The 26,633-nt window shown below is 50.3% G+C and overlaps 1 protein-coding gene across 1 annotated transcript in view; it reads left to right on the forward strand.

Moving 5' to 3' along the window:
* Window positions 1-19,112, forward strand: part of LOC137435155 (short transient receptor potential channel 2) — an 82,913-nt gene extending 63,801 nt beyond the window's left edge. The window contains exons 8-14 of the mRNA XM_068128687.2: window positions 6,656-6,818; window positions 6,915-7,007; window positions 7,103-7,295; window positions 7,459-7,586; window positions 9,046-9,112; window positions 16,932-17,064; window positions 17,385-19,112. Coding sequence (XP_067984788.2) covers window positions 6,656-6,818; window positions 6,915-7,007; window positions 7,103-7,295; window positions 7,459-7,586; window positions 9,046-9,112; window positions 16,932-17,064; window positions 17,385-18,715 — 2,108 coding nt within the window. The 3' untranslated portion in view covers window positions 18,716-19,112. The remainder of the gene's footprint in view (window positions 1-6,655; window positions 6,819-6,914; window positions 7,008-7,102; window positions 7,296-7,458; window positions 7,587-9,045; window positions 9,113-16,931; window positions 17,065-17,384) is intronic.
* The last annotated feature ends 7,521 nt before the right edge of the window (window positions 19,113-26,633 follow it).

Below are 26,633 nucleotides of genomic sequence, written 5' to 3' on the forward strand. Positions count from 1 at the left end.
GGCAGGGACTGCAAACAGCCATCACACTTCAAGACTGGTCTACTTTAGCTACTGACCCCGATATAAATTCAGCCTGGGAATTCTTCCACAGAAACCTGCCCTTTCTCATGCGCAGATTAATCTCTTCTCGTCATCAATGATCTTACCCATCCTCCTACTCTTGGTACTCTGAATCATGTGGTGAAGCAGTTGCTTTAAAACAACTTTCATTCTCATCCTGGAAGGCAAATCCACCTGAAGGCAACCTCAGATCATTCCACGAAGCCTGCAACAAGTGTGTGCCTGCAACAATACTGTAGTGGCGCGACACCGTGGCGGCATGATACCGAGGCGGCGCGACACCGTGACGGCGTGATACCGTGGCGGAGTGATACCGTGGCCGGCGTGCTACCCGGGTGGCGTGATACCCGGGCGGCGTGATACCGTGGCGGCGTGATACCGTGGTGGCGTGATACCGTGGCGGCGTGACACCCGGGCGGCGTGATACCCAGGCGGCGTGATACCGTGGCGGCGTGACACTGGAACGTCGTGATACCGGGGATGCGGGATACCGGGGCGGCCTGACACTGGAACGGAGTGATACAGGGACGGCGTGATACCGTGGCGGCGTGATACCGGGGCGGCGTGACACTGGAACGGTGTGATAACCGGGCGGCGTGATACCGGGCGGCGTGGCACTGGAACGGCGCGATACCCGGGCGGCGTGATACCGGGGCGGCGTGACACTGGAACGGCGTGATACCCGGTGGCGTGACACTGGAACGGCGTGATAAACAGGCGGCGTGACACTGGAACGGCGTGATACCGTGGCGGTGTGATACCGGGGCGGCGTGATACCGGGGCGGCGTGATACCGGGGCGGCGTGACACTGTGGCGGCGTGATACCATGGCGACGTGATACCGGGGCGGCGTGATACCGGGGCGGCGTGATACCGGGGCGGCATGACACTGTGGCGGCGTGATACCGTGGCGGCGTGATACCGGGGTGGTGTGATACCGTGGCGGCGTGATACCTGGGCGGCGTGATACTCGGGCCGCGTGATACTGGGGCGGCATGACGCTGGAACGGCGTGATACGGTGGCGGCGTGACACTGGAACGGCGTGATTCCCGGGGCGGCGTGTTACCGTGGCGGCGTGATGCCGTGGCGGCGTGACACTGGGACGGCATGATACCTGGGCGGCGCGACACTGGAACAGCGTGATACCCGGGCGGCGTGATACAGTGGCGGCGTGACACTGGAATGGCGTGATACCGTGGCGGCATGACACTGGAACGGCATGATTCCCGGGGCGGCGTGATACCCGGGCGGCGTGATACCGTGGCGGCGTGATACCGTTGCGGCGTGACACTGGAACGGCGTGCGTGATACCGGGGCGGCGTGATATCGGGGCGGTGTGATACCGGGGCGGCGTGACACTGGGGCGGCGTGATACCGTGGCGGCGTGATACCGTGGCGGCGTGATACCCGGGCGGCGTGATACCGGGGTGGCGTGATACCGTGGCGGCGTGATGCCGTGGTGGCGTGATACCGTGGCGGCGTGACACCCGGGCGGCGTGATACCCAGGCGGCGTGATACCGTGGCGGCGTGACACTGGAACGTCGTGATACCGGGGATGCGGGATACCGGGGCGGCCTGACACTGGAACAGAGTGATACAGGGACGGCGTGATACCGGGGATGCGGGATACCGGGGCGGCCTGACACTGGAACGGAGTGATACAGGGACGGCGTGATACCGTGGCGGCGTGATACCGGGGCGGCGTGACACTGGAACGGCGTGATAACCGGGCGGAGTGATACCGGGCGGCGTGGCACTGGAACGGTGCGATACCCGGGCGGCGTGATACCGGGGCGGCGTGACACTGGAACGGCGTGATACCCGGTGGCGTGACACTGGAACGGCGTGATAAACAGGCGGCGTGACACTGGAACGGCGTGATACCGTGGCGGTGTGATACCGGGGCGGCGTGATACCGGGGCGGCGTGATACCGGGGCGGCATGACACTGTGGCGGCGTGATACCATGGCGACGTGATACCGGGGCGGCGTGATACCGGGGCGGCATGACACTGTGGCGGCATGATACCGTGGAGGCGTGATACCGGGGTGGTGTGATACCGTGGCGGCGTGATACCTGGGCGGCGTGATACTCGGGCCGCGTGATACTGGGGCGGCATGACGCTGGAACGGCGTGATACGGTGGCGGCGTGACACTGGAACGGCGTGATTCCCGGGGCAGCGTGTTACCGTGGCGGCGTGATGCCGTGGCGGCATGACACTGGGACGGCATGATACCTGGGCGGCGCGACACTGGATCAGCGTGATACCCGGGCGGCGTGATACAGTGGCGGCGTGACACTGGAACGGCGTGATACCGTGGCGGCATGACACTGGAACGGCATGATTCCCGGGGCGGCGTGATACCCGGGCGGCGTGATACCGTGGCGGCGTGATACCGTTGCGGCGTGACACTGGAACGGCGTGCGTGATACCGGGGCGGCGTGATATCGGGGCGGTGTGATACCGGGGCGGCGTGACACTGGGGCGGCGTGATACCGTGGCGGCGTGATACCGTGGTGGCGTGATACCCGGGCGGCGTGATACCGGGGTGGCGTGACACTGGAACGGCGTGATACCGTGGCGGCGTGACACTGGAACGGCGTGATACCAGGGCGTGATACCGGAATGGCGTGATACCGGGGCGGCGTGATACCGTGGCGGCGTGATACCCGGGCGGCGTGATACCGTGGCGGCGTGACACTGGATCGGCATGATACCGTGGCGGCGTGACACTGGGGCGGCGTGATACCGTGGCGGCGTGATACCGTGGCGGCGTGATACCCGGGCGGCGTGATACCGTGGCGGCGTGACACTGGAACGGCGTGATACCGTGGCGGCGTGACACTGGAACGGCGTGATACCAGGGCGTGATACCGGAATGGCGTGATACCGGGGCGGCGTGATACCTTGGCGGCGTGATACCCGGGCGGCATGATACCGGGGCGGCATGAAACCGGGGCGGCGTGACACTGGAATGGCCTGATACCGTGGCGGCATGACACCGGAACGGCATGATACCGTGGCGGCGTGACAATGGAACGGCATGATACCGGGATGGCATGACACTGGAACAGCGTGATACTGGGGTGGCCTGACACTGGAACGGCGGGATACCTGGGCGGCGTGACACTGGAAAGGCGTGATAACGTGGCGGCGGGATACCGTGGCGGCGTGATACCCGGGCGTCGTGATACCGTGGCGGCGTGACACTGGATCGGCATGATACCGTGGCGGCGTGATACCCGGGCGGCATGATACCCGGGCGGCGTGATACCCGGGCGGCGTGACACCCGGGCGGCGTGATACCCAGGCAGCGTGATACCGTGGCGGCGTGACACTGGAACGTCATGATACCGGGGATGCGGGATACCGGGGCGGCCTGACACTGGAACGGAGTGATACAGGGACGGCGTGATACCGTGGCGACGTGATACCGGGGCAGCGTGACACTGGAACGGCGTGATAACCGGGCGGCGTGATACTGGGCGGCGTGGCACTGGAACGGCGCGATACCCGGGCGGCGTGATACCGGGGCGGCGTGACACTGGAACGGCGTGATGCCCGGGTGGCGTGACACCGGGGCGGCGTGACACTGGAACGGCGTGATGCCCGGGTGGCGTGACACTGGAACGGCGTGATAAACAGGCGGCGTGACACTGGAACGGCGTGATACCGTGGCGGTGTGATACCGGGGCGGCGTGATACCGGGGCGGCGTGACACTGTGGCGGCGTGATACCATGGCGACGTGATACCGGGGCGGCGTGACACTGGAACGGCGTGCGTGATACCGGGGCGGCGTGATATCGGGGCGCTGTGATACCGGGGCGGCGTGACACTGGGGCGGTGTGATACCGTGGCGGCGTGATACCTGGGCGGCGTGATACTCGGGCCGCGTGATATCGGGGCGCTGTGATACCGGGGCGGCGTGACACTGGGGAGGTGTGATACCGTGGCGGCGTGATACCTGGGCGGCGTGATACTCGGGCCGCGTGATACTGGGGCGGCGTGACGCTGGAACGGCGTGATACGGTGGCGGCGTGACACTGGGACGGCATGATACCGTGGCGGCGTGACACTGGAACAGCGTGATACCAGGGCGTGATACCGGAATGGCGTGATACCGGGGCGGCGTGATACCGTGGCGGCGTGATACCCGGGCGGCATGATACCGGGGCGGCGTGACACTGGAACAGCGTGATACCAGGGCGTGATACCGGAATGGCGTGATACCGGGGCGGCGTGATACCTTGGCGGCGTGATACCCGGGCGGCATGATACCGGGGCGGCATGAAACCGGGGCGGCGTGACACTGGAATGGCCTGATACCGTGGCGGCATGACACCGGAACGGCATGATACCGTGGCGGCGTGACAATGGAACGGCATGATACCGGGATGGCATGACACTGGAACAGCGTGATACTGGGGTGGCCTGACACTGGAACGGCGGGATACCTGGGCGGCGTGACACTGGAAAGGCGTGATAACGTGGCGGCGGGATACCGTGGCGGCGTGATACCCGGGCGTCGTGATACCGTGGCGGCGTGACACTGGATCGGCATGATACCGTGGCGGCGTGATACCCGGGCGGCATGATACCCGGGCGGCGTGATACCCGGGCGGCGTGATACCCGGGCGGCGTGACACCCGGGCGGCGTGATACCCAGGCAGCGTGATACCGTGGCGGCGTGACACTGGAACGTCATGATACCGGGGATGCGGGATACCGGGGCGGCCTGACACTGGAACGGAGTGATACAGGGACGGCGTGATACCGTGGCGACGTGATACCGGGGCAGCGTGACACTGGAACGGCGTGATAACCGGGCGGCGTGATACTGGGCGGCGTGGCACTGGAACGGCGCGATACCCGGGCGGCGTGATACCGGGGCGGCGTGACACTGGAACGGCGTGATGCCCGGGTGGCGTGACACCGGGGCGGCGTGACACTGGAACGGCGTGATGCCCGGGTGGCGTGACACTGGAACGGCGTGATAAACAGGCGGCGTGACACTGGAACGGCGTGATACCGTGGCGGTGTGATACCGGGGCGGCGTGATACCGGGGCGGCGTGACACTGTGGCGGCGTGATACCATGGCGACGTGATACCGGGGCGGCGTGACACTGGAACGGCGTGCGTGATACCGGGGCGGCGTGATATCGGGGCGCTGTGATACCGGGGCGGCGTGACACTGGGGCGGTGTGATACTGTGGCGGCGTGATACCTGGGCGGCGTGATACTCGGGCCGCGTGATATCGGGGCGCTGTGATACCGGGGCGGCGTGACACTGGGGAGGTGTGATACCGTGGCGGCGTGATACCTGGGCGGCGTGATACTCGGGCCGCGTGATACTGGGGCGGCGTGACGCTGGAACGGCGTGATACGGTGGCGGCGTGACACTGGGACGGCATGATACCGTGGCGGCGTGACACTGGAACAGCGTGATACCAGGGCGTGATACCGGAATGGCGTGATACCGGGGCGGCGTGATACCGTGGCGGCGTGATACCCGGGCGGCATGATACCGGGGCGGCGTGAAACCGGGGCAGCGTGACACTGGAATGGCCTGATACCGTGGCGGCATGACACCGGAACGGCATGATACCGTGGCGGCGTGACAATGGAACGGCATGATACCGGGATGGCATGACACTGGAACAGCGTGATACCGGGGTGGTGTGACACTGGAACGGCGGGATACCTGGGCGGCGTGACACTGGAAAGGCGTGATAACGTGGCGGCGGGATACCGTGGCGGCGTGATACCCGGGCGTCGTGATACCGTGGCGGCGTGACACTGGATCGGCATGATACCGTGGCGGCGTGATACCGGGGCGGCGTGATACCCGGGCGGCGTGATACCCGGGCGGCGTGATACCCGGGCAGCCTGATACCGTGGCGGTGTGATGCCGGTGCAGCGTGATACCCGGGCGGCATGGTACCGTGGTTGCGTGATACGGTGGTGGCGTGATACCCTGGCGGCGTGATACCCTGGCGGCGTGATACCCTGGCGGCGTGATACACTGGCGGCGTGATACCGTCGCGGCATGATACCGTCGCGGCATGATACCCTGGTGGCGTGATACCATCACGGCGTGATACCGTCGCGGCATGATACCATCGCGGCGTGATACCCTGGTGGTGTGATACCGTCGCGGCATGATACCATCGCGGCGTGATATCTTCGCGGCATGATACCGTGTCGGCGTGATACCATCGCGGCGTGATACCCTGGTGGTGTGATACCATCACGGCGTGATACCGTCGCGGCATGATACCATCGCGGCGTGATACCCTGGTGGTTTGATACCGTCGCGGCATGATACCATCGCGGCGTGATACCTTCGCGGCATGATACAGTGTCGGCGTGATGCCGTGGCTGCGTGATGCCGTGGCGGCGTGATACCGTCGCGGCGTGATACAGTAGCGGCTTGATACCGTCGCGGCGTGATGCCGTGGCTGCGTGATGCCGTGGCGGCGGAATACCGTCGCGGCGTGAAATCGTGGCGGCGGTGACACAATATACATGGTTATGAATGTTATTTACAGTTATCAGTGTGTCCACCTTTTATAATTTTATGTCCACCTCAGAGCGTAAGGACTGGAGACAGGAGGACCCACAGATGTTGGCCGAGCTCATGTTTGCCATTACCAGTGCGCTCAGTTTCACTCGCCTTGCCTTCATTCTGCCCGCACACGAGTCCTTGGGAACGTTGCAGATTTCCATTGGGCGCATGATCGATGACATCTCGAGGTGAAAACAAACTAGTTCAACGACAAAAAGCATTTCCGCCATTTATTTTTTCCCTCATTATGTATGATGTTTCTGATACAATCAATGATTTTTCAGGTTCATGTTTCTGGTTCTTATTATTGGAACAGCCTTCCTATGTGGACTCAACAATATCTATGTCCACTACACTCTTTACTCCAAACTCGGCAGGTAGGACGATCGTCATCATTTTGTGACGTAAACTACTCCATTTTTCTGGTAACACCACCCAACTGGATATCTGAAGGTGCGTGGTTTCACCACAGGTTTAACGATACGTTTACGTACATGTTCTGGACGGTTTTTGGTATGGAGAACCACGAGATCACCAACCTCCCCCAGTTTCGAATGGCCGAGTTTGTGGGACATCTTCTCTATGGTGTTTACACGGCTGTAATGGTCATTGTTCTTCTCAACATGCTCATCGCCATGATCACCAGCTCCTTTGAACGCATTGAGGTTACTCCTGAGCTCTCAATAATGATATTTTTCATGGCGTATCTATTCCAATGAACTTTTCTACATATTTAATACAACTTGAGAATGATTCTAAATTAAGACTTATTCTGGATCAAACATGTTCACAGCTGATGCTTCTTCCTTGTCATGTCTGTCCCACCAGGGAGATGCTGACGTAGAGTGGAAGTTTGCGAGGTCGCGCCTTTACCTGTCCTACTTCCGTGACGGTCTTACTCTACCTGTGCCTTTCAATATCATCCCAAGTCCAAAGTCTCTTGTGAAGATTTTCAGGTTTGCACGTTGTAAAGGCATTGGTTCTGAATTTTTTTTAAACATCAGGATTTCAAAGCATTATTGTAGGAATACTCGTGATTGTTTCCTCCCTTCACATATAATTTGCTGCCATCAGACAATCTACTTGCTGTCGCTTTGTTAACGTTCCTTCCTTTGTTCCGAGTTTCCTTATTAGTGCCATTTACCTGGAAGATAAATGATTCTACAATGTGATCAGGATAATTAATGGAAAAGTAAAGGTTGCTCACATTTCAAATAAATGTGAAAAATTTCTTGGGCAAACCACGTTTCAAAGCTTGGCTTCAAAGACAGTCACCTATTGGCCGACTGAGCATTCTGTATCGTACAAAGTCCTTCCTTGGCACACCTGAACTCCGATCCAACAACAAGGCCTTCATGGAGTACTGCTCTCCCCTCTGGGCTGGCTCCCCTGCCGCACATCTCGCTCAGCTTGATGACGTGGAAACCGAGGCCTTCAAGATTATGGGAATCTCCTGCGATGAAGCTGAGTCTATAGGCCTTTAACTTCACCATCGCAGACAAGTCGGTGGTCTCTCTGTCTTTTACTGCCTCCTTTCTGGTATTGCACCCTCTGCCCTCTCTGCTTTGTCCCCCTCAGGTATCTGCAAGGTCCACCAGCAACCCCCTCCTCGTGAAATCCCCGAAATCCAGGATCACTGATTACCTCCACTCATTTGTTCCTCTTTTTTCCCCACCCATGGAACCAATTTCCACATCCTCTTCAATCTCATTCTTCCCTCCAGGTTTTCAAGACAGCAGTTCACCACCATTTCAGATCGTCCCAATCCAAAACCGTGATCTTTTCTACCCTTGTTAACCCCCTCCCCAAAGCCCATCTTATTCCACAATGTCCAGTTTTTCTTTCTTGAGAGTTTCAGTCTGTATCCATCAATGATTTCCCTCCCCCCCTCTCCCATACTCTTCATTCTTTCATCACTTCATTCCAAGTCTTCCTCTATTTTGTCGTTCAACTCTGCTCGTTTGATTCCCTCCCTGCTCACTCTCTCTACTGTTCCTTTTGTTCTGTTGCATCCTGATCTGTTCAGTGTTCTCACTTTCTCATGAGCCTCGACTCTGGAAACAAAAAGGTGTTTTTCCTTCTTGAACAATTTGCATTCAGGTCGATTTGGTTTGATGGAAGAATTTTGAAGAGTAGAACTTCAATAAGTCTCCCACTGTGAGAATATATGTACGTATTTTAATGCAGACCTTAAACTGTATAGAAGAGAGCTTGTACATAGAAGAGCTGGGATTGTCCCACTGCTAGGCCCAAGGACCTGCATAAAGCACCAGCAGTTCTCGATACATATCGTCATAGTTATTGTTTGTATCTGGTATTGTCTTTAGTCTTGGCAAGCCACATGATGACTTCGTGATTTTAATACAGGATTTCATTTTCTTAATATATTTTTGGTTTGTCTGTCTCCAACCATAGGACGTGTTGCCAACGGAGCAAAAACAAGGATTCGATGTCTTCCATACCAACACTCAGCCATATAATTGTAAGTTTTCCTTCCTGATACCTTCCTCTGCTCCAAACACGAAATTATACCAATCAGGTCTACACAACTTTAGATCCAACGGGTGGTTTAATTGCATTTAGATCATGACATCATCCTGTAAAGTAGGAAATACAATAAGTATACGATGTGACATCACATGGGACCATTCATCTATCTATAATTCCACTAATCTCTGTCTGTGTGTGTGTGTGTATGCGACCGCTGTTTCTCGACAACCACGGGTCCGATATACTTTAAACTTGCCAGGTATATTGCTGGGGACCCGAGGATGTGCCTTTTCAAGGTTTCATATTAATCGGACAAGTACTTACCGAGCTATGTCCAAAAAACGATTCAACCAATCAGAGAGCAGCGAGCTATCGCGTGTGCCGAACGTGGCGAACACACTCTGCCTCGGACGGCACATTTGAGAGCGTATTCATTTATTTCACGTTGGCAAACTATGTTGGCGTTAAACTATGTTTTAAAACTAATTAAAACTACTTTGCGATTCATCGTAACTGCGATTCGTAACTGCCGTTCGCTTTGGCTTTGCGAATGGACCAAACCATTTCATGTAAATAGAGGGGGGGGATTGTCACCGTACTCGCAAGCCGTTCGCTTTGGACCAAACCATTTCATGTAAATAGAGGGGGGGGGATATAATTTTAGATATATATATAGTACGGGCATGCCCTAGTAACATTCAATGCAAGCAAGCTGGATATTCTATGCAGGCGTACCGTTAGCGAGTCTACCAGATGTAACGTGTCACAGGAGAAGTCTCGGAGCACCGTCCGCAGCAGCGGGTCTTATAGTCACGCCCCTAGTGGTGTCAACGAGCAGCGAGCATCACCCCGGGTTCAGTACGAATACGATTTCACTACATTCTCCCCCCGTCAGAATTATACGGCAGCGCGGCTAAAAGCGAGTGAGCGTCAGCACGAACAGGGTGCGGAACATCAGTCGACCCAACCGTATCGGGCCGGGCGGCGAATTTCTCTGCCAGCACGCGTCCGAAATTCCCCGGGTACGGCATCACGTATCCCTGTGTCCCCGGCGTCGGAGGCGCCTACAGGGTCGGGTGACGAAGGGGGTAACTCCAAGTCGTCGGGCCCAGGTAGTCTCGGCGAGGGGAGGGTCGGTAGACCTTCGGCGATGGGAGCGTCGGGAGAGGCCATAGTCTCATAGATGGGTTCGATTGATTCGTCCGATTCCCTACTTAGGTCGGCGACCCCGCAAGGGGCAAGGTGACGGACGGAGACAGTAGTCTCACGGCCATCAGTCGTCATCACACGAGCATGCTCAGGATTAGCCTGGAGAATCTGCACTTTGTCCACTAGGGGGTCGTACTTGCTCGCGCGAACCGCCCGTTTAAGGTAGGCCGGCCCGGGCCCAGCGAGCCAACTGGGCAAAGACCGTATACACCCCGAGCTCCTGGGGTGGTGGAAAAGTCGCTCGTGGGGAGTTTGGTTGGTTGCCGTACTCAGGAGAGCCCTGATCGAGTTCAACGCCGCAGGTAGCGACCAAGCCCATTTATCGAGGCCCCGGCCGAGGGTCCGGAGGTTGAGCATGACGGCCCTCCAGATAATCCCGTTGAAGCGTTCGATCTGCCCATTAGCCTGGGGTCTGTACGGCGTGGTGTAACTAGAAGCAATGTTATTTTGGAGCAGATAGCCGCGCACCTCCTGAGACAAGAAGACCGCACCCCGGTCGGTATGGACATAGGCCGGGAAACCGAACATTGAGAACAAGTTCTGTAAGCATCGCATCACCGTGGCAGCAGTCATGTCCACGCACGTATAAGCAAAGGGGAATCGCGAGTACTCATCAACGATAGTGAGCAGATAGCGAGAGCCGCTCGACACCGGCAATGGGCCCTTGAAATCCATCGCCAAGCGTTCCCACGGGCGCGTAGCCTTCACCAGAGTCCCCATGGGAGGGTTATAGAAACGCGGTTTGATTTCCGCGCAGATAGCGCAGTCGCGACAGATACGGCGGATATCGTCAATCGAGTATGGGAGATTTCCACACCGCACAAAATGAGCGAAACGCGTTACGCCGGGATGGCCCGCAGTGGCATGCAGCACCCGTAGGCCCTCCAAAGAGGTGATACCCGCGCATGTGGCCGGTCGTGATAAGGCATCGGCGGCCCGGTTATCCTTCCCCGGGCGATATTTGATGGTGTAACAGAAGTCGGCGAGTTCGATACGCCAGCGAGTGATTTTCTCATTCTTAATGCGCTGGGCGTGTAAGGTGTCGTACATGAACGCAACGCTTTGCTGGTCCGTGATGATTTGGAAGCTCCGCCCGAGTAAGTACGGGCGCCATCGCCGAATAGACTCGACGATCGCATATGCTTCCTTTTCAACGGACGAGTGTCTCCGCTCAGCGGTGGTAAGAGTCCATGAAAAGAAAGCCACGGGACGCCCCCCTTGGGAGAGGGTCGCCGCGATGGCCTGATCCGAGGCGTCACTTTCGAGGACGAACGAGCCGCTCTCGTCGATTGTCGCCACGGCGGCGCGGGCGATGTCGGCCTTAAGGCCTTCAAAGGCCGCCAATGCGGCCGGACTCAGGGGGAAGGTGTCGCAGGCCACGAGGGGGCGAAGTTTCGCGGAGAAACTTTGCACCCATTTGGAGTAATGGGCGAACAGCCCAAGGGCGCGCTTCAGGGACGCCCGATCACAGGGAGGGGCCATGTCGAGCAAAGGTCGCAGACGCTCCTTATCCGGAGCGACAGAGCCATGGGTCACGGTGTACCCCAGAAGATCTATCGTGCGTAGGGAGTATTGGCACTTATCCTCGTTCATAGTTAAGTGATACCTCTGCGCGACCTCAAGGAAGCGCTTCAGATTAGCATCATGGTGCCCTTGGTCATATCCACAAACCGTAAGATTATCGAGGTAGATGAAAACATCGGTTAAGTGCTCCCGCGCAACGAGGTCATCCATGGCCCTCTGGAAACAAGCGACCCCGTTCGTTACCCCAAAAGGCAATCGCGTAAATTGGTACAACCGCTGCCCCGACTCAAATGCGGTATAGATACGATCCGCCCTAGAGATAGGGATCTGGTGGTACGCACTACGGAGATCGAGGGTGCTATAGACCGAATACTGGGACACCTGTTGCACTAGCGCGTCCATCCCCGGAAGGGGGTAGGCATCCAGCTGTGTAAAGCGGTTAATCGTTTGGGAATAGTCGATTACCATGCGTCTGCGATGGGCCTCGCTGCGCACCACCAAGACCTGGGCGCACCACGGCGACCTACTAGGTTCTATGATGCCGTCTTTCAAGAGCTGAGCCGTTTCGTCCGCAATGAATTGCATGTCTGCGCGAGAGTAGCGCCGTGATTTCACCGCGACAGGGGTGCAGTCGGAGGTTAGATTTGGGAACAGCGAAAGCGGCTGGACGTCCATTTGCGCTAGGGCGCACACCGCAAGCGCGTCGTCCGCCCCCACAACAAGCGTGTCAGGCCCACCAAACTCCATTACCAGACGTCCATGCAGCTTAAGAAAATCGTGTCCTAACAGAATATCAGCACATAATGCGGGTAAAACCATAAGGTGTACATCAGGGAAAACCCGTCCCTTTAGCACGAGTTTCAATCGGCATTCCCCTTTCGTGCTGAGTCGAAGCCCCTGGGAAGCCATGAAGATCCGTCTCGTAGTCCTCCAGATCCGCCATCCATGCCTGAGCACAAGTCGCTGGTCGATAAAACTATCCGTAGACCCTGTATCCACCAAGGCCCGAACACAATGGCCTTCGACCATGAGGGGAATAAGGGCTTGAGCCAGCCCCAGACGAGGCTGCTGGGAGCGGGACTGAGCCCCCCGAATGGGTCGGACAAGCCTCGCGGGTGGATCCTACGCCAGCAGCAGTTTTGCGGTCGTGGCCGGAGTCTGCGTTGACCATGGGGAATCCATTAACGCCATCAGAGGGCTTTCCCAAGCATTCTGGTGTTTCGCGATTCAAAATCTGACAATTCTGACGGGAAAAGGCCTCCGTAGTATTTGAAATCGCCTTTTGACACTTTTGGCAGAAAAAGGCCTCCGTAGTATTCGAAATCGCCTTTTGACACTTTTGGCAGCAAAAGGCCTCCGTAGTATTCGAAATCGCCTTTGTTGGGGCGTGGGCCGCCGTTAGCTCGTGGACGACACGAGGAGAACGTTCCGCTGGGGCTTGGCGAGGCTTCAAAGCCCCTTGCGTGGCCCGGAGTTTGGTCAAGGACACGTACTTCGTGCCCGATGGAGGATGAGACGGTGGTGGCTGTCCGGTGACGCCCGCCAAGGACGTCTGAGCGCCCAGGGGCCCGCAGAGAGGGACCCTCCCCTTCGAAGTCGGGTAAGGCGCCAGGTTTCGGGCTCGGCTCGCGGGCTCCGCAATGAGCCCATTCAAGGTCGCCGCGCCCGCGCGACCACGACCGCGCGATTCAATGAGCCGCGAGCTGCGTGCCGTTTTCCTGCACACTCTCGCGTAATGTCCCTTTTGCGAGCACAAATGGCATATAGCGTCTCGTGCCGGACACACGAGCCGGGCATGGCGTGGCCCCCCACAGAAAAAGCATGCGGCCCCGCGTAAGGCCTTGGGCCTGGTCGTAACGGCAGCCGTCAGGGCTGGGTCGTCCTCCGGAGCATCCAGGAGTTCCGCGAGCGGGTCCGCGTCCTCGGCGGTAGCACTCTCCGGCCGGGCGTGTAGTGTGGTGCCCGCCAAGAGGCACGTGCGATCATAGGTGTTCGATTGCATCCGCGCTTCAGTGTATACTTTCCCTTGCTCGAGTGCCGTAGCGAAGGTCAGGTCGGTCTTCTCTAAGAGCTTGAGCCTTAGTTCCTGGGAGGAGACCCCTGCAATGAAGGCATCTAAAAGAAGATCATCCTGAGCCTGCGCGGGAGTCCGTGGCTCCCTGATGCTGTCCAGCAAGAGCTGCCGGAGCTCCTGGGCGTAGTGGTCCATCACCTCGTTGGGTTGCTGACGTCGCGTTTGCAGCAAATATCGTGCATACACCGGGCTTTTTTCCTTTATGTACAGCCGTTTGAGCTCCGCGATGGAGAGGTCATACGTCGCGCATTGAGCGATAGAGTTGTACACCCGGTAGTCGATTTTTGAATGTAGTGTTGCTAGCTTCGCGGCAGCCGTCGGCGCGGTCTCAGGCTCGTCAAATTGATTCTCCAATGTTCTGAGCCAGTGCTTCAGTTGCAAGCCGCCATCCGGGGCTTGCGGGTCGGCGCAGAATACGGCAACCGTCAGCGTCTTGTTGCCAGCCATGTCGGTAGATCTTAAATGCAATTAAGTGTTGTGGAAAACCAATCAGGTCCACACAACTTTAGATCCAACGGGTGGTTTAATTGCATTTAGATCATGACATCATCCTGTAAAGTAGGAAATACAATAAGTATACGATGTGACATCACATGGGACCATTCATAACATTCAATGCAAGCAAGCTGGATATTCTATGCAGGCGTACCGTTAGCGAGTCTACCAGATGTAACGTGTCACAGGAGAAGTCTCGGAGCACCGTCCGCAGCAGCGGGTCTTATAGTCACGCCCCTAGTGGTGTCAACGAGCAGCGAGCATCACCCTGGGTTCAGTACGAATACGATTTCACTACAATACCATCACATTGTTCCAGTAATAACTGGACTAACTTTTTAAAAGGTAGACAACAACAACAACAACAACAACAACAACAACATGCATTTTAAGGCCATTTTCCCTGCTAGAGCGGAAGTTAGCCTTGCGGTCCCCATGACAATCTTCTCCATTTTGCCCTATTTTCTGCATCTCTCCTTGTTAACCCCCTTGCCCGCATTTCTTCTTCCTTCCACCATCTTTAGCCAAGTCTTTCTCGGTCTTCCCCGTCCTCTACTTCCTTCTACATTCATTTCCATCACTCTTCTCAACCAGTCACTTTAATCCTTCCTCAACACATGACCAAACCATCTCAACCTGTTCCTCTTCACAGCATCAATCACAGGCTCTATTCCCATCATCTTTCGCAATTCATCATTTGTCTTCCTCTCTCTCAACGATACTCCGCACAATAGACATTTGAAAAGGTAGAAAATTGAAAAATAAATGCATGCAAAAGAAGACTGTGTACATGGTAAATCTTGTTAATGAAAACACTACATGATGCTTCTGGTATAACAAATAATAGATGGTTAATAATATCTTCTGGACTTCAAAGTGTACTTCTTTACATTGTATTGTATACCTTGAGATTGAGAATCAGATGGTGCATATTGCATTCACAATGCAAGGCAGGTAAGGCCCTTGAGCACACCGTGAGGAATTGAAGCTCAAATTGTGATTTCATAAAAAGATGAACATGGATTGAAATTCATTCTCACTTCTTGTTCAACAATTCCATTTTGATGAATGCATGCCCAATGCTCTTTGCTTCCTCCATACATGCATTTTCGATGCCACGGAAAACCGATCACAAAGTGATGACCAAGATAAGATCTGGGGAGGCTTAACCTTGGCAATCGCCCGTGACTTACCGTTGGCTCGTGATCCAATGATGGCCATATTTTTTCTGACCACCATATGATCTTGACCTTTAACATTTAGTGATAAAGTGGTAAATTTTAGGTAAATTAAGAATCAACATTTAGGTAAATTAAGAAAATGTGTCCCCATCTACAATCCATCCACAAATCTCAACATGAAAATCGGAGGAAAATGATTCCTTCTGATCTAAAAGGTGTTTTTGTTAATTAGGTCGCAATCAAAAAATGTAGGTCAAGAACATGAAACAAATATCAGGTGCACAACTTCAACGCAGATCCACTATTATGATGCAAGAACCTTAAATGGTGGTTTAGTATATGTTGGCATCTAAGAAACTCTGTTACCATTAAAAATTGTGGGCACCAATTGTAGAAACAAACCCTACAGTGAATAAGGCTTTCCCTCTCCGACAGCGAGAGCCTTAATTAGTGGTAGTGCACTGCAAAGCACTATCGCTACCCACAGCATTGTACTTTGTATGTAACTCCACAGCAGCTGTTGGCTTATCAGGTAGCATAATTTGCTGCTAGGATACGTGTGGTGTATCATTGCAGTGAAAATTGACTAAATACAGGAAAAAATGGAATCAACTAATCCTTTTGAGGAAATTTAGAGGTCTGCCTCCTAAAGGCTCCAAAAGACTTGCGAGGCCAAAATTACTGAGGTCAAAGGGTATGATGCATTTTAGAAACCTCTCACACTTTGTGAGTCCAGCAATGTCATCAGACTTTTTCATGCACCTGCAGATAAGTCATTCTCTGCCCCTCCCCCCGGCCCCTCCTAGCAAAAAAATGGGCGACAATTAGAACCATTTCCCCCACCCTCCGACATTTCTGCCTGTGGTTGAATAAGATAGGATTGATACAACAACCACAATGGGCCAAACGGACCTCTTCATGGGTCCTCGGATTCCATGTTGCATACAAATCTATATATTATAAAAGGAGCCGTGTCTGTCTGTCTGTCTGTCCGTTTGTTTGTTGTGTTATAACTTGAGAACGGATTAACGGATTTCAATAAATCCAACTATGGTTGATTCGGTTAACTCCCGGGAATGTTTGTGATCCAAAAAAAAAGAAGTTTTTTTTAGGGGTGCATGGATACGCGAGTCAAAACTGCAAATGCCAACATGTGACGTTGGTTATCTCTGCACGGAGAGCAGGATCTCCCAGGAATCCTTTTCCTTTTTTCTTCCCCCATAGATTAGCCATCGCAGCAAAGATTGGTATTTCCGTCAGCAAAGCGACGGGTCTTATATTCTTGTACAAAATAAAAAATATGACATACAACAATTCATCTTCAACAGGACCACGATGACGGCCCTGGGGAAGGGGGACCTGGTGAAACGAAAGGGGAATATCGGATGGCGATGATGAAAAAGCTTGTGCAACGATATATTGATATGGCTCGGTCCGAGTTTGAGGAAAACAAGAGAAAAGGTTTGTACCACTTGCATTTAGTCACATAGAGAATAGTGGTTGTTGACTTGTTTCCACATCATTCCATTGTAGGTTGTGTTTGACTTTCATTGTAACATGCTGTAATTCATAAACACCTTTCAGAGGAACACATTGTGAACTGTATTGTCCATTTGTAGATTCATAAAGGTCAAATCCAAAGTCCCTCCACTGATAACATTATTATGGGTACAGTTTCAAGTAGACATTCCACTGACACTGGGTGAACTCTCTGGAATGACAATTAAATAGTTATCAAGCAGTGCATATTTTTTACTATGACGTTTATCTCACCCTGGCAGACCTGGGATACCGCATTGGTGAAGTGAAGAAGGCACTTGGGCGGATGCAGGCAGACATCAAGAATATCCGCAAAACCTTGAACCCTGGGAGCTCCATAGAGTCCGCAGCTCTCTTCAAAATGGCTGAACACCATATTTCAAACACTAAAGTAGCTTCTCCTGGAACTGCAGAAACCGATCCCGAACATGTAGCCAATCCCTCCAGCAAATCTAGTTCCAAAAGTGGCTCTCTTCGAGTCGTCATGCACTCACAACAAACTGCAAATGAAGAAGCGGTAGTACCACCGCCTGAGAACCATAATGAAAATGAAGAGTTTCCACTGCCTGAGGAAGATAACATTGAACCATCAGACGTCCCTAGATATGATGATTTAATGTCACATGATGGCCATTTAACTGGTGAGGATAAAGCAGAGAATGAAGAGCAAAGCGTCAAATCACTAAATGCTTCGGATGAAGGAAGCGGTTTGGGAGAAGAATCTGTGAAGGAAGATGTCACTGATCGAGTAGAGACAGCAGATACAGATGATACTGGCAATGAGCAAGTTGCAAAAGTGGAAAGTGATGTAAATAAGCCAGATACTTCAGAAGAAGGTGATAATGTAGGAGCACAGGAAGATAAAGGGGTGGGAGAAAAAGCAACAGGTGTTATACCTACAGATGGTGATGGGCGAGCAGCAGATATCTCTAAGGTGGAGGATGAGAGCCAGAAGTCAGATTATGAAGCCACACCTACACCTTTGCCTGCCCACCTGGCCATCCCCAAGCGTTTAGCTCCACAACCAACAGCAGAATTTCAATCAATGGTGTCCAAGATGATGCAGACTCGTCAGAAGGCTCCAGCACCTCCACCGCCTCGAGTTATTCCAGCACCTCCAGATCTTCCAGCACCTCCAGATTTTCCAGCACCTCCAACTTCTCCAGGAGCACAATCAACAGAGAGCTCATCTGAAGAGACGATTTTAGAAAATGCTGTCAAAAACATTTGTCTGGGTGACGTTATGCATGCAGTGGCCTCTGCACACAGTGCAGCACGAGGTAAGGCCGATCTCGTTCCTGGGAAAAATAACAATTTGTCTCAGGATGCTACTTCAATTATCTCTAGCTCTAGAAAACGTCCAGCACCACAACCTGGTTCATTCTTCAAAAACAAACCAAGCAAAGAATTTCAGAGCCTCGTAAACAAGCTCATTGAAAATCGGAAGCCTTCTGCAGAAGATGGCGAAAAACAGATTTATGAAGACAACAGCTCAAAAGAGGATGCCGTAGAAGTCGTTTCAGAAACCACACAAGCTGCAGAAACCACATCCAGGGAATCCGATAAACAATAAGCTTGTAAAAATGTGGAACAGTTAACCAAAATTGCTAACAGGACCAAAATGTCCAAGTATCATTGAAACGGGAGCATTCAGATAAGGTTTTTCAAATAATCTCACCTGACTTCTGATAAACAATAAGCCGAGCAACTTCCAACAACTCGTATATCTGGGCACCTGGATAGCGATTACGGAAAACTTCCAACATCGGTTTGAGGTTCTGAAGATGAAAAGAACAAAACTTTCCATTCACAAAAAACCTCATACCTCAATATGGTGTATAGGTTTTTCATTGGTTAGATACTGTAAAGTACCATTTACTATCACTAACAAATCACACAACTAAAGGAATTTGATTTATATACCTAGTATCTAATTTAACTTATCGCATCGCTGATTAATGGGATTTAATGGGGAAAAGTGTGCTTCGAAATAATACTGGTGAAAAATGGAAAGGCCTGATCAAACGCACAGTCAAAAACACACACATTTTTTTTAAATGGAGAAATTAAGGTCTTGGGAATCGAACACAAGCCATTTTTCCTTTGCAGGAGCGATGCTCATGGAAAAACAAGGTAGAACTGACAGTGGGACAAACATCAAGGGAACAAATTAACAGGAAAGGAGAAGGGGATGGAACACTGAAACAAGCAAGTAAAATTGTCGGGTTAGGAAAGGTCGGGGGGGGGGGGGGGGGGCGGAGGATAACGATAATGGGTCAGAATACACGTTTTTAAAATGACGTAATCCTCCCCAAAATGCTCGGTGCGCATGCGCAGAAACTGCAGAGTTCAGGTTGAAAATATATTGTGTGTCCGGGATAAGGATTGTTACCTGAAATAACTCACAAAGCTTCTAAAAGAAGCAAAAAATTCTTGGATTTTGGGCCTCTGCACAAAAAAGACTTGGAGAACTTTCTCATCTTGCCGAATGGGAAGCTGCTCGTACTGCAAACTCCCGATCATGTGGGTTGGTGCAAAGCCTGAGTGGACGGGCGTGTGCTGGACAAAACCCTGACGGATCGCTACCAGTGAATTGACTGTGTATCTGGATTAGGTGTTTCTGAACACTGATGGGAAGGACATATCTGGGGCTTGTGCATGTACAGGGTAAGTTAAAGTGATGATATTTACTATTAATCAGGTTTGGAGATGGGAGATACGTGAGCTGTGGGGTTGTTATAAATATATTGCTTGTTTGGTTCTGGGGCCACAGGAGAAATTATGCTATATTTTTGCATTTATTGCTAAATGTTGAAGTGTGTGTGTGCTTTATATCCACAAATGACACTATAACGTAATAACTGGAAATTGTTCGAACCTGACACCTCTCATACATGGATATTTATTGTATTCCTATATTTCCATGAGTCCGATTTGCTTTCATTTAAATTCTGAAAGTTATGATCAAAAACGACTCAAATCAGATTTCACGCAAGGAACGGCAGGTTAAAAGTGCCCGGTGAGCAAATCCGAGTCGGTGTAAACACAAACAGCGCATGCGCAAAATGCCTCATTTAGAACTCACACGTCATGTTGAAAGTCGCGTATTGGGGGAAATAAGATGTGGTGGTGCACTGCTTGCTTGACGCTTTGAAAAGTGAGACAGAAGAGCCTCTGGAAGGTGGTACCATAGATGGGAGAAGTGAGAATATACTTATTACCCTGCGCTCGTGAAGCAAAAAGCAGGATAAGGCATTCGGGTGCGTATGTGTGCCGTGTCTGAATTTTTAAAATTCATTTTCTCGGCAACCGTTGGTCTGATTGACACAAAACTTTACTATCGGAGCACCTCTGCCTGTATAATTTTTTATTCCATTTCCATTTAGCCGTCCATTTATTCATAATTATGATGTTATAGATCACGTGGTATGGACGCCATCTTGGAAAAACGTTACCCTCTATATCTCCCAAACCGCTCAATGGAAAAAGTTGAAACGAAGCTCATTGTGAAGTACTCCCCTTGGGGAATAAGATAGTTTAATGATGATGTCATTGGTGCCTAATTATGACGTCATAATTCAACAAACAGGTACAACACTTGATTTGATCAGTATGAATTTTTTTTCTGCAATTCTTGGTCCGATTGACATGAAATTTTCACCATATGAGCGCCTCCTGTAGAATATTTTAATAATTATGACATCAGGTCACGTCGTACAGGTGCCATCTTGGAAAAACTGAAAAACGTTGCACCTCTATATCTCCAAAACCGCTCCATGAAAAAAATTGAAATATGGCTCATTGTGAAGAACTCCATTTGGGGAATAGGTGTTGTTAACGATGACGTCATAATTCGAGAGGGACAACGCTTGGTCAGATCAGTTTGAAATTTATTGAGCATGATCTATGCAACAATTATATTAGAGAATATACATTTATGATGTAATTATTCACGTGGTCTGGCAGCCATATTGGATCAAAGAAAAAAAAAACGTTCAAAAACAGAAGAGTTGGCTCACACCAAGTTGACTGCGCAGGGTAAGTATTCTATGAATACCATCTAGTTTAGGTGTGCAATCAGCCTGGATTTTGAAAGTTTAACCAGGGGAGGGGGTTACTGGAAGAATATGTGCATCCTGTAATTGCTGGGGATGGATGGAAGATTGAGAGCAGAGGGAGCAATTTTGGAGAATAGATGGTATAAAACAGAGACGTTTGGCCTCATTATGGGAGATGCCAATACTTTTAAAACTTTTGGATTTCAGAGAATCCAGGAGAGACCAATGCGATGCTGGGGCGCCAGCCCATAATCGGAGAGCAATACTCCATTGAGCTAAGGACAAAGGATTTGTAAATACGAGTGGCTGTGATATTCCAAGGAAAGACTTGGATCAACGGACAATGCTCGGTCTGCAGCTGGCTTTGGAGGCCAGCTTTGCTATGTGGTCGGCACAGGAAAAGTCATGGATGATGGTGAGGCCGACAGGTTCAAGAGACTGAACCTCTCCTAGTGGATTACCAAGAAAATATACAGATGGGTTTGTTTGACAATCATTCCGGAGCGATCGGATCAGTGTGCAATTCTCCATGATTAAAGTACATGTTCCATATATCAGAGCAGTGTCCAATCATTTCCAGATCAGCAGAGAGAGAGAGAGAGAGAGAGGGAGAGGCAGCTGCAGCTTGCCCAATGAAGAGATGGGTGTACTGTACAACACAATATGGAGTCGTCCGTAAAGTCGCCTTGCATAGTCTTTAACAATGATGCTGCCATCCTGTTGAGATCATTTTGATAACAAATGAACCTTATTCAATTTTTGTGTAAAATACGCGTCCCGTTCTGAACATGATCATATTATATGCTCCAGGCAATCTGTTTACGACAAGTACAGGACAAAATAATGAATATTTTTAACATTTAATTTTTGCCTTTGTGCAGTTGATAATTGTGGTTAAATGCGTGACGTGTGGATTGTCCTACTCTGATAAAGTTCCATGAAGAAGGCTTGCTCTTCGACCATTGAATTATTTATTTATTCATACATAAATAACATTTTCCTGTATTTGATATTAAATTATAGATTTGAAAAAATTATATATATATATATATATATATATATATATATATATATATATATATATATATATATATATATATACACACACACACGCTATGCCATAACAAGACGAACACATGATGGTTGTTGATGCAGTTTATTTACATGACACAGATGAGGTGAAACCTCTGACAGAAATCAATGCTGAATATAATTCCATGTCCGTCTTATTATAGCCTGACTACGTAATGCTGCATTGTGGCGAATGTTTTCACATCGGGATCCGTCGCGGAAGTAATCTCATTTCTGGGTAGGTCCACATCCAGCACCAATCACTGCATCGAGGTCCAGGGAGAGTTTGCAGTACTTGAAACGGATTGCATAGATGGGTCGTGAGAATATATCGGTAGTGAGTGGGAGTTGTTATCTTGGGACGTCGACTTGTTAGTGTATCTCTTGTTGATCCGGTGGCTTTATAACGTCTTCTGAGGTCATACACAGTTCTTCTCCTCGTGTTGGAGCTTTGCAACATGGTGGATGGAAGACCCTGCTTGAAAGTGTCCAACGTTTTGATTCCTTTAATTCTCTAACATATGTGGATGTGACTAATTGTCACCTGGATGCATGGCAATGAATAATTGTTACCTTTGCCACTGAAGGACTGAAGTTATGTTTTCACCCTCGATTGTCTGTGAGCAGGATATCTCAAAAAGTTATGGATGGATTCGGACAAAACTAGGTAGATGAGTTAGATATGTGACAAGAAAAAGCCAATTCGATTTTGATTCAGGTCCGAATCCAGTTCTGGCCTATCAGTGGGATACAAAACGTTAACTGTTCAGCCTGGCAGAGGTATGCTCTCTGCCGAGTGATGTTCTAGTTGAAGAATATCATCAGTGTGTATTTTGGATGATCCACACACTGGTTTCGCAGACTTTCAAATTTGCTCAAAATGCCCCGTGTCCATTTTAAAATCACAAGTTTTCTTGTATTATGATCAACTCTTCAGAACACCCAGTTTAAGTAGCACGTATGATCAACTTCAGAACACCCAGTTTAAGTTGCACGTATGATCAACTCTTCAGAACACCCAGTTTAAGTAGCACGTATGATCAACTTCAGAACACCCAGTTTAAGTTGCACGTATGATCAACTTCAGAACACCCAGTTTAAGTTGCACGTATGATCAACTCTTCAGAACACCCAGTTTAAGTTGCACGTATGATCAACTCTTCAGAACACCCAGTTTAAGTAGCACGTATGATCAACTTCAGAACACCCAGTTTAAGTTGCACGTATGATCAACTTCAGAACACCCAGTTTAAGTTGCACGTATGATCAACTCTTCAGAACACCCAGTTTAAGTAGCACGTATGATCAACTTCAGAACACCCAGTTTAAGTTGCACGTATGATCAACTTCAGAACACCCAGTTTAAGTTGCACATATGATCAACTCTTCAGAACACCCAGTTTAAGTTGCACGTATGATCAACTCTTCAGAACACCCAGTTTAAGTTACACGTATGATCAACTCTTCAGAACACCCAGTTTAAGTTGCACGTACGATCAACTCTTCAGAACACCCAGTTTAAGTTGCACGTATGATCAACTCTTCAGAACACCCAGTTTAAGTTGCACGTATGATCAACTCTTCAGAACACCCAGTTTAAGTTGCACGTGCTAAATGATTATTGTATGAGGCAATTATACGTTATATGTGTTCTGCACATCCCTCGTGCCAAAAGGCCACATGGAATGAATGCTGGAACAGTCCAACAATTACATTATCAATTCTATTTGTTTTTTGTTTTTTTTATGGCAGAGCATACAGTGTGTGTACCTCATGCACGGTGCTATTGCAGAATGAATTTATTGTATGATTTACACGCCATCTGTGAAACACCAATCCAACAGTTTATTGTCTGGCTGGGAATCACAATATAATGTTGGTCTATGGTTCGGAACAAATCGAACATGAATTACAATACAAACTACACTTTACGACTACAGTACTGTAAATAAAATTAAACTTTCTCCTTTCCTCGAGCCTCATCACCACTTGCACACATGATGCTCCACACTGGCTCCAAATATGGTTTTACTGATATTTACAGAATCTCTGGTTTATATTAATGATTTTATTTATCACACGAGTTTTACGGAACAGACATGTTAAAAAAAAAAGAAGTATCTATCATGTTTACTTGTAATAAAAGGCAATAAAGTACCCAAATTTACATGAGCAAATGTTTATGATGATGGTATTTACAGAAATTGCTCGAGTTGCAGCATAATCTCTGAGACTGAGATGTTGCCTGGAATTTCAAATTTAACCAAGGTACCTACACAAATTGGTCTACTCTTTCAAAATGAATGTGGAGTACACACACATGGAAACTCAGACGGGAGGAAGCCACCCTAAAAGTCAATCGATACAAGGTAACAGTGGTGTTAGTGGGTGTAAATGGGGGATGGGAAGGGGGTGGGGGGTAAATGGTGAGAGGAGAGAATACAAGATAACAAGTCTTCACAGAACCATATCCTTCTCTGGTGTGCTGCCTGAAGGAAGATTCAGTACTGACAAAGAAAGGATTACATTGGGTGGTTTGCTTTTGCCATCCCACCGACAGTTGTGGGAGCAATTTAAAATTTGTTCAGGTGCAGCCGATTACTGGTCTACTCTGTGGAAGACATTGTGGGATCTTGAACGTCCACTAACTAATGCTAACACATGAGACATCCGGCTCAACATTCATTTGAGGGACAGCACACCTGCCAAGCACCAATCCTACATTTAATTAAATTAAAACTTACTTTTTCAATGTCACAATTATTAATTTTTAATGTCATCACAATATTGTTATGATACAGTAAAACACAAAAGTGATGGGATCAAATAACATATCACAACATGCACAACACCCATAAATCACACAAACCAATCCTGAGCTACCAAACTACTACATATCTGACTGATGTTCTTCTACATCTCTCTCTCCTCTTTCATTCTAATTATATATCCAAAGCTATTTCAAACCTGATGTTAACACTTTACCAAGAGGACCATTCCATACATTAGAAGGGACATGATGAGGGGATTTGATCGAGATGTTTAAGACAAATGAAGGGTATACAGAAAATATGTGCAGAGTTTTTCACTGAAACTTGGTGGACAGGTTTGGTACGTGACAAAGACAAATTAATTTGATTTTGTTGAAGATCCAGATCTGAGAATTTTGAAAAGTGATTCTTCACCATTGAGATTTGGAGCCAAAATGATATACAGTATATAAATATAACCACCTTTAGAGGCCATTTTTCCCCGCAAAGCGGGGGTTGGCCTTTTTCGGGAACCGTGGTTGTTGTTGTTTTTCGGTCCCCTTTTTGAAGCAATGTTTTACGGCCGGATGCCCTTCCTGACGCCAACCCTTTTTGCCGCCTTTAACGACAAACAGGGAATTACCAGTGAACTGGTACTCAATTAGCCGACCTCGGAAGGATGACAGGCTGAGTCAACCCCCTTGGCGTTAATTCAGCGATCGACCGGGATTCGAACCCAGGATCCTAGGAATCCTAAGCCGGCACCCTAGCCGCTAGCCCAACACCAGGGATATACAGTACAGCACGATATTTCAAGAAGTTGCGGACGAGTTATGACAAAACTTGGTGAATGAGTTGGTTAGGTGAATGAGAACAAGCCGATTCGATTTTGGTTCACGTCAGATCCAGATCCGGCCTATCAGTGGGATACAAAACGTAACCTGCTCAGCCTGGTGGAGGTATGCTCTCTACCGAGTGCCATTCTAGTTAATGCATGGAATGGTGTCCCTGGAAAGGTAGTGGCAGCAGAAAGAGTAGATAAGATTAAATTGGAATTTGATTGGTACCTCGAAGTATTGGAGATAGAGGAATGCAAGGATATTAGCAGGATTTGCAGGTAGCTTTAATATGAATGAGTGATGGATTCTGGGTTTGGTGCAGCACAGGCATGATGGGCTGAATGGCCTCCTCTTGCACTAAATTTTCTTGTATGTCCTTATACATTGTGTGTTTAAAATACACCTACCTTGCTTCTGTCCTAACTCTCCTATTTTGTACTCTCCAGTTAAGCACCCTGGTCCTGTCACTGTCCATCCTGGTAAAATAAAAATAAAAACTGCTCTGCATCCATAGTGTCTATACATCTCATCACCTGAAACATTTCTATCAGATCCCCTAGTAATTTTTACCATCTGCAAGGGATGGATTTTTATCTGCAAGGGATGAATTGCAAGGGATTTCTACCATCTTTTTACCATCCTCAAGACCCTTAAGGGGGTGGGAGGGGGAGTCTTCAGGATCCGCAAGCGATGGAGGGGGGATCTTCAGGATCCGCAAGGGATGGAGGGGGAATCTTCATGATCCACAAGCGATGGAGGGGGGATCTTCAGGC

The sequence above is a fragment of the Myxine glutinosa genome, chromosome 9 (genome assembly GCF_964187855.1).
Source record: "Myxine glutinosa chromosome 9, kmMyxGlut1.1, whole genome shotgun sequence".
Lineage (NCBI taxonomy): Eukaryota > Metazoa > Chordata > Myxini > Myxiniformes > Myxinidae > Myxine > Myxine glutinosa.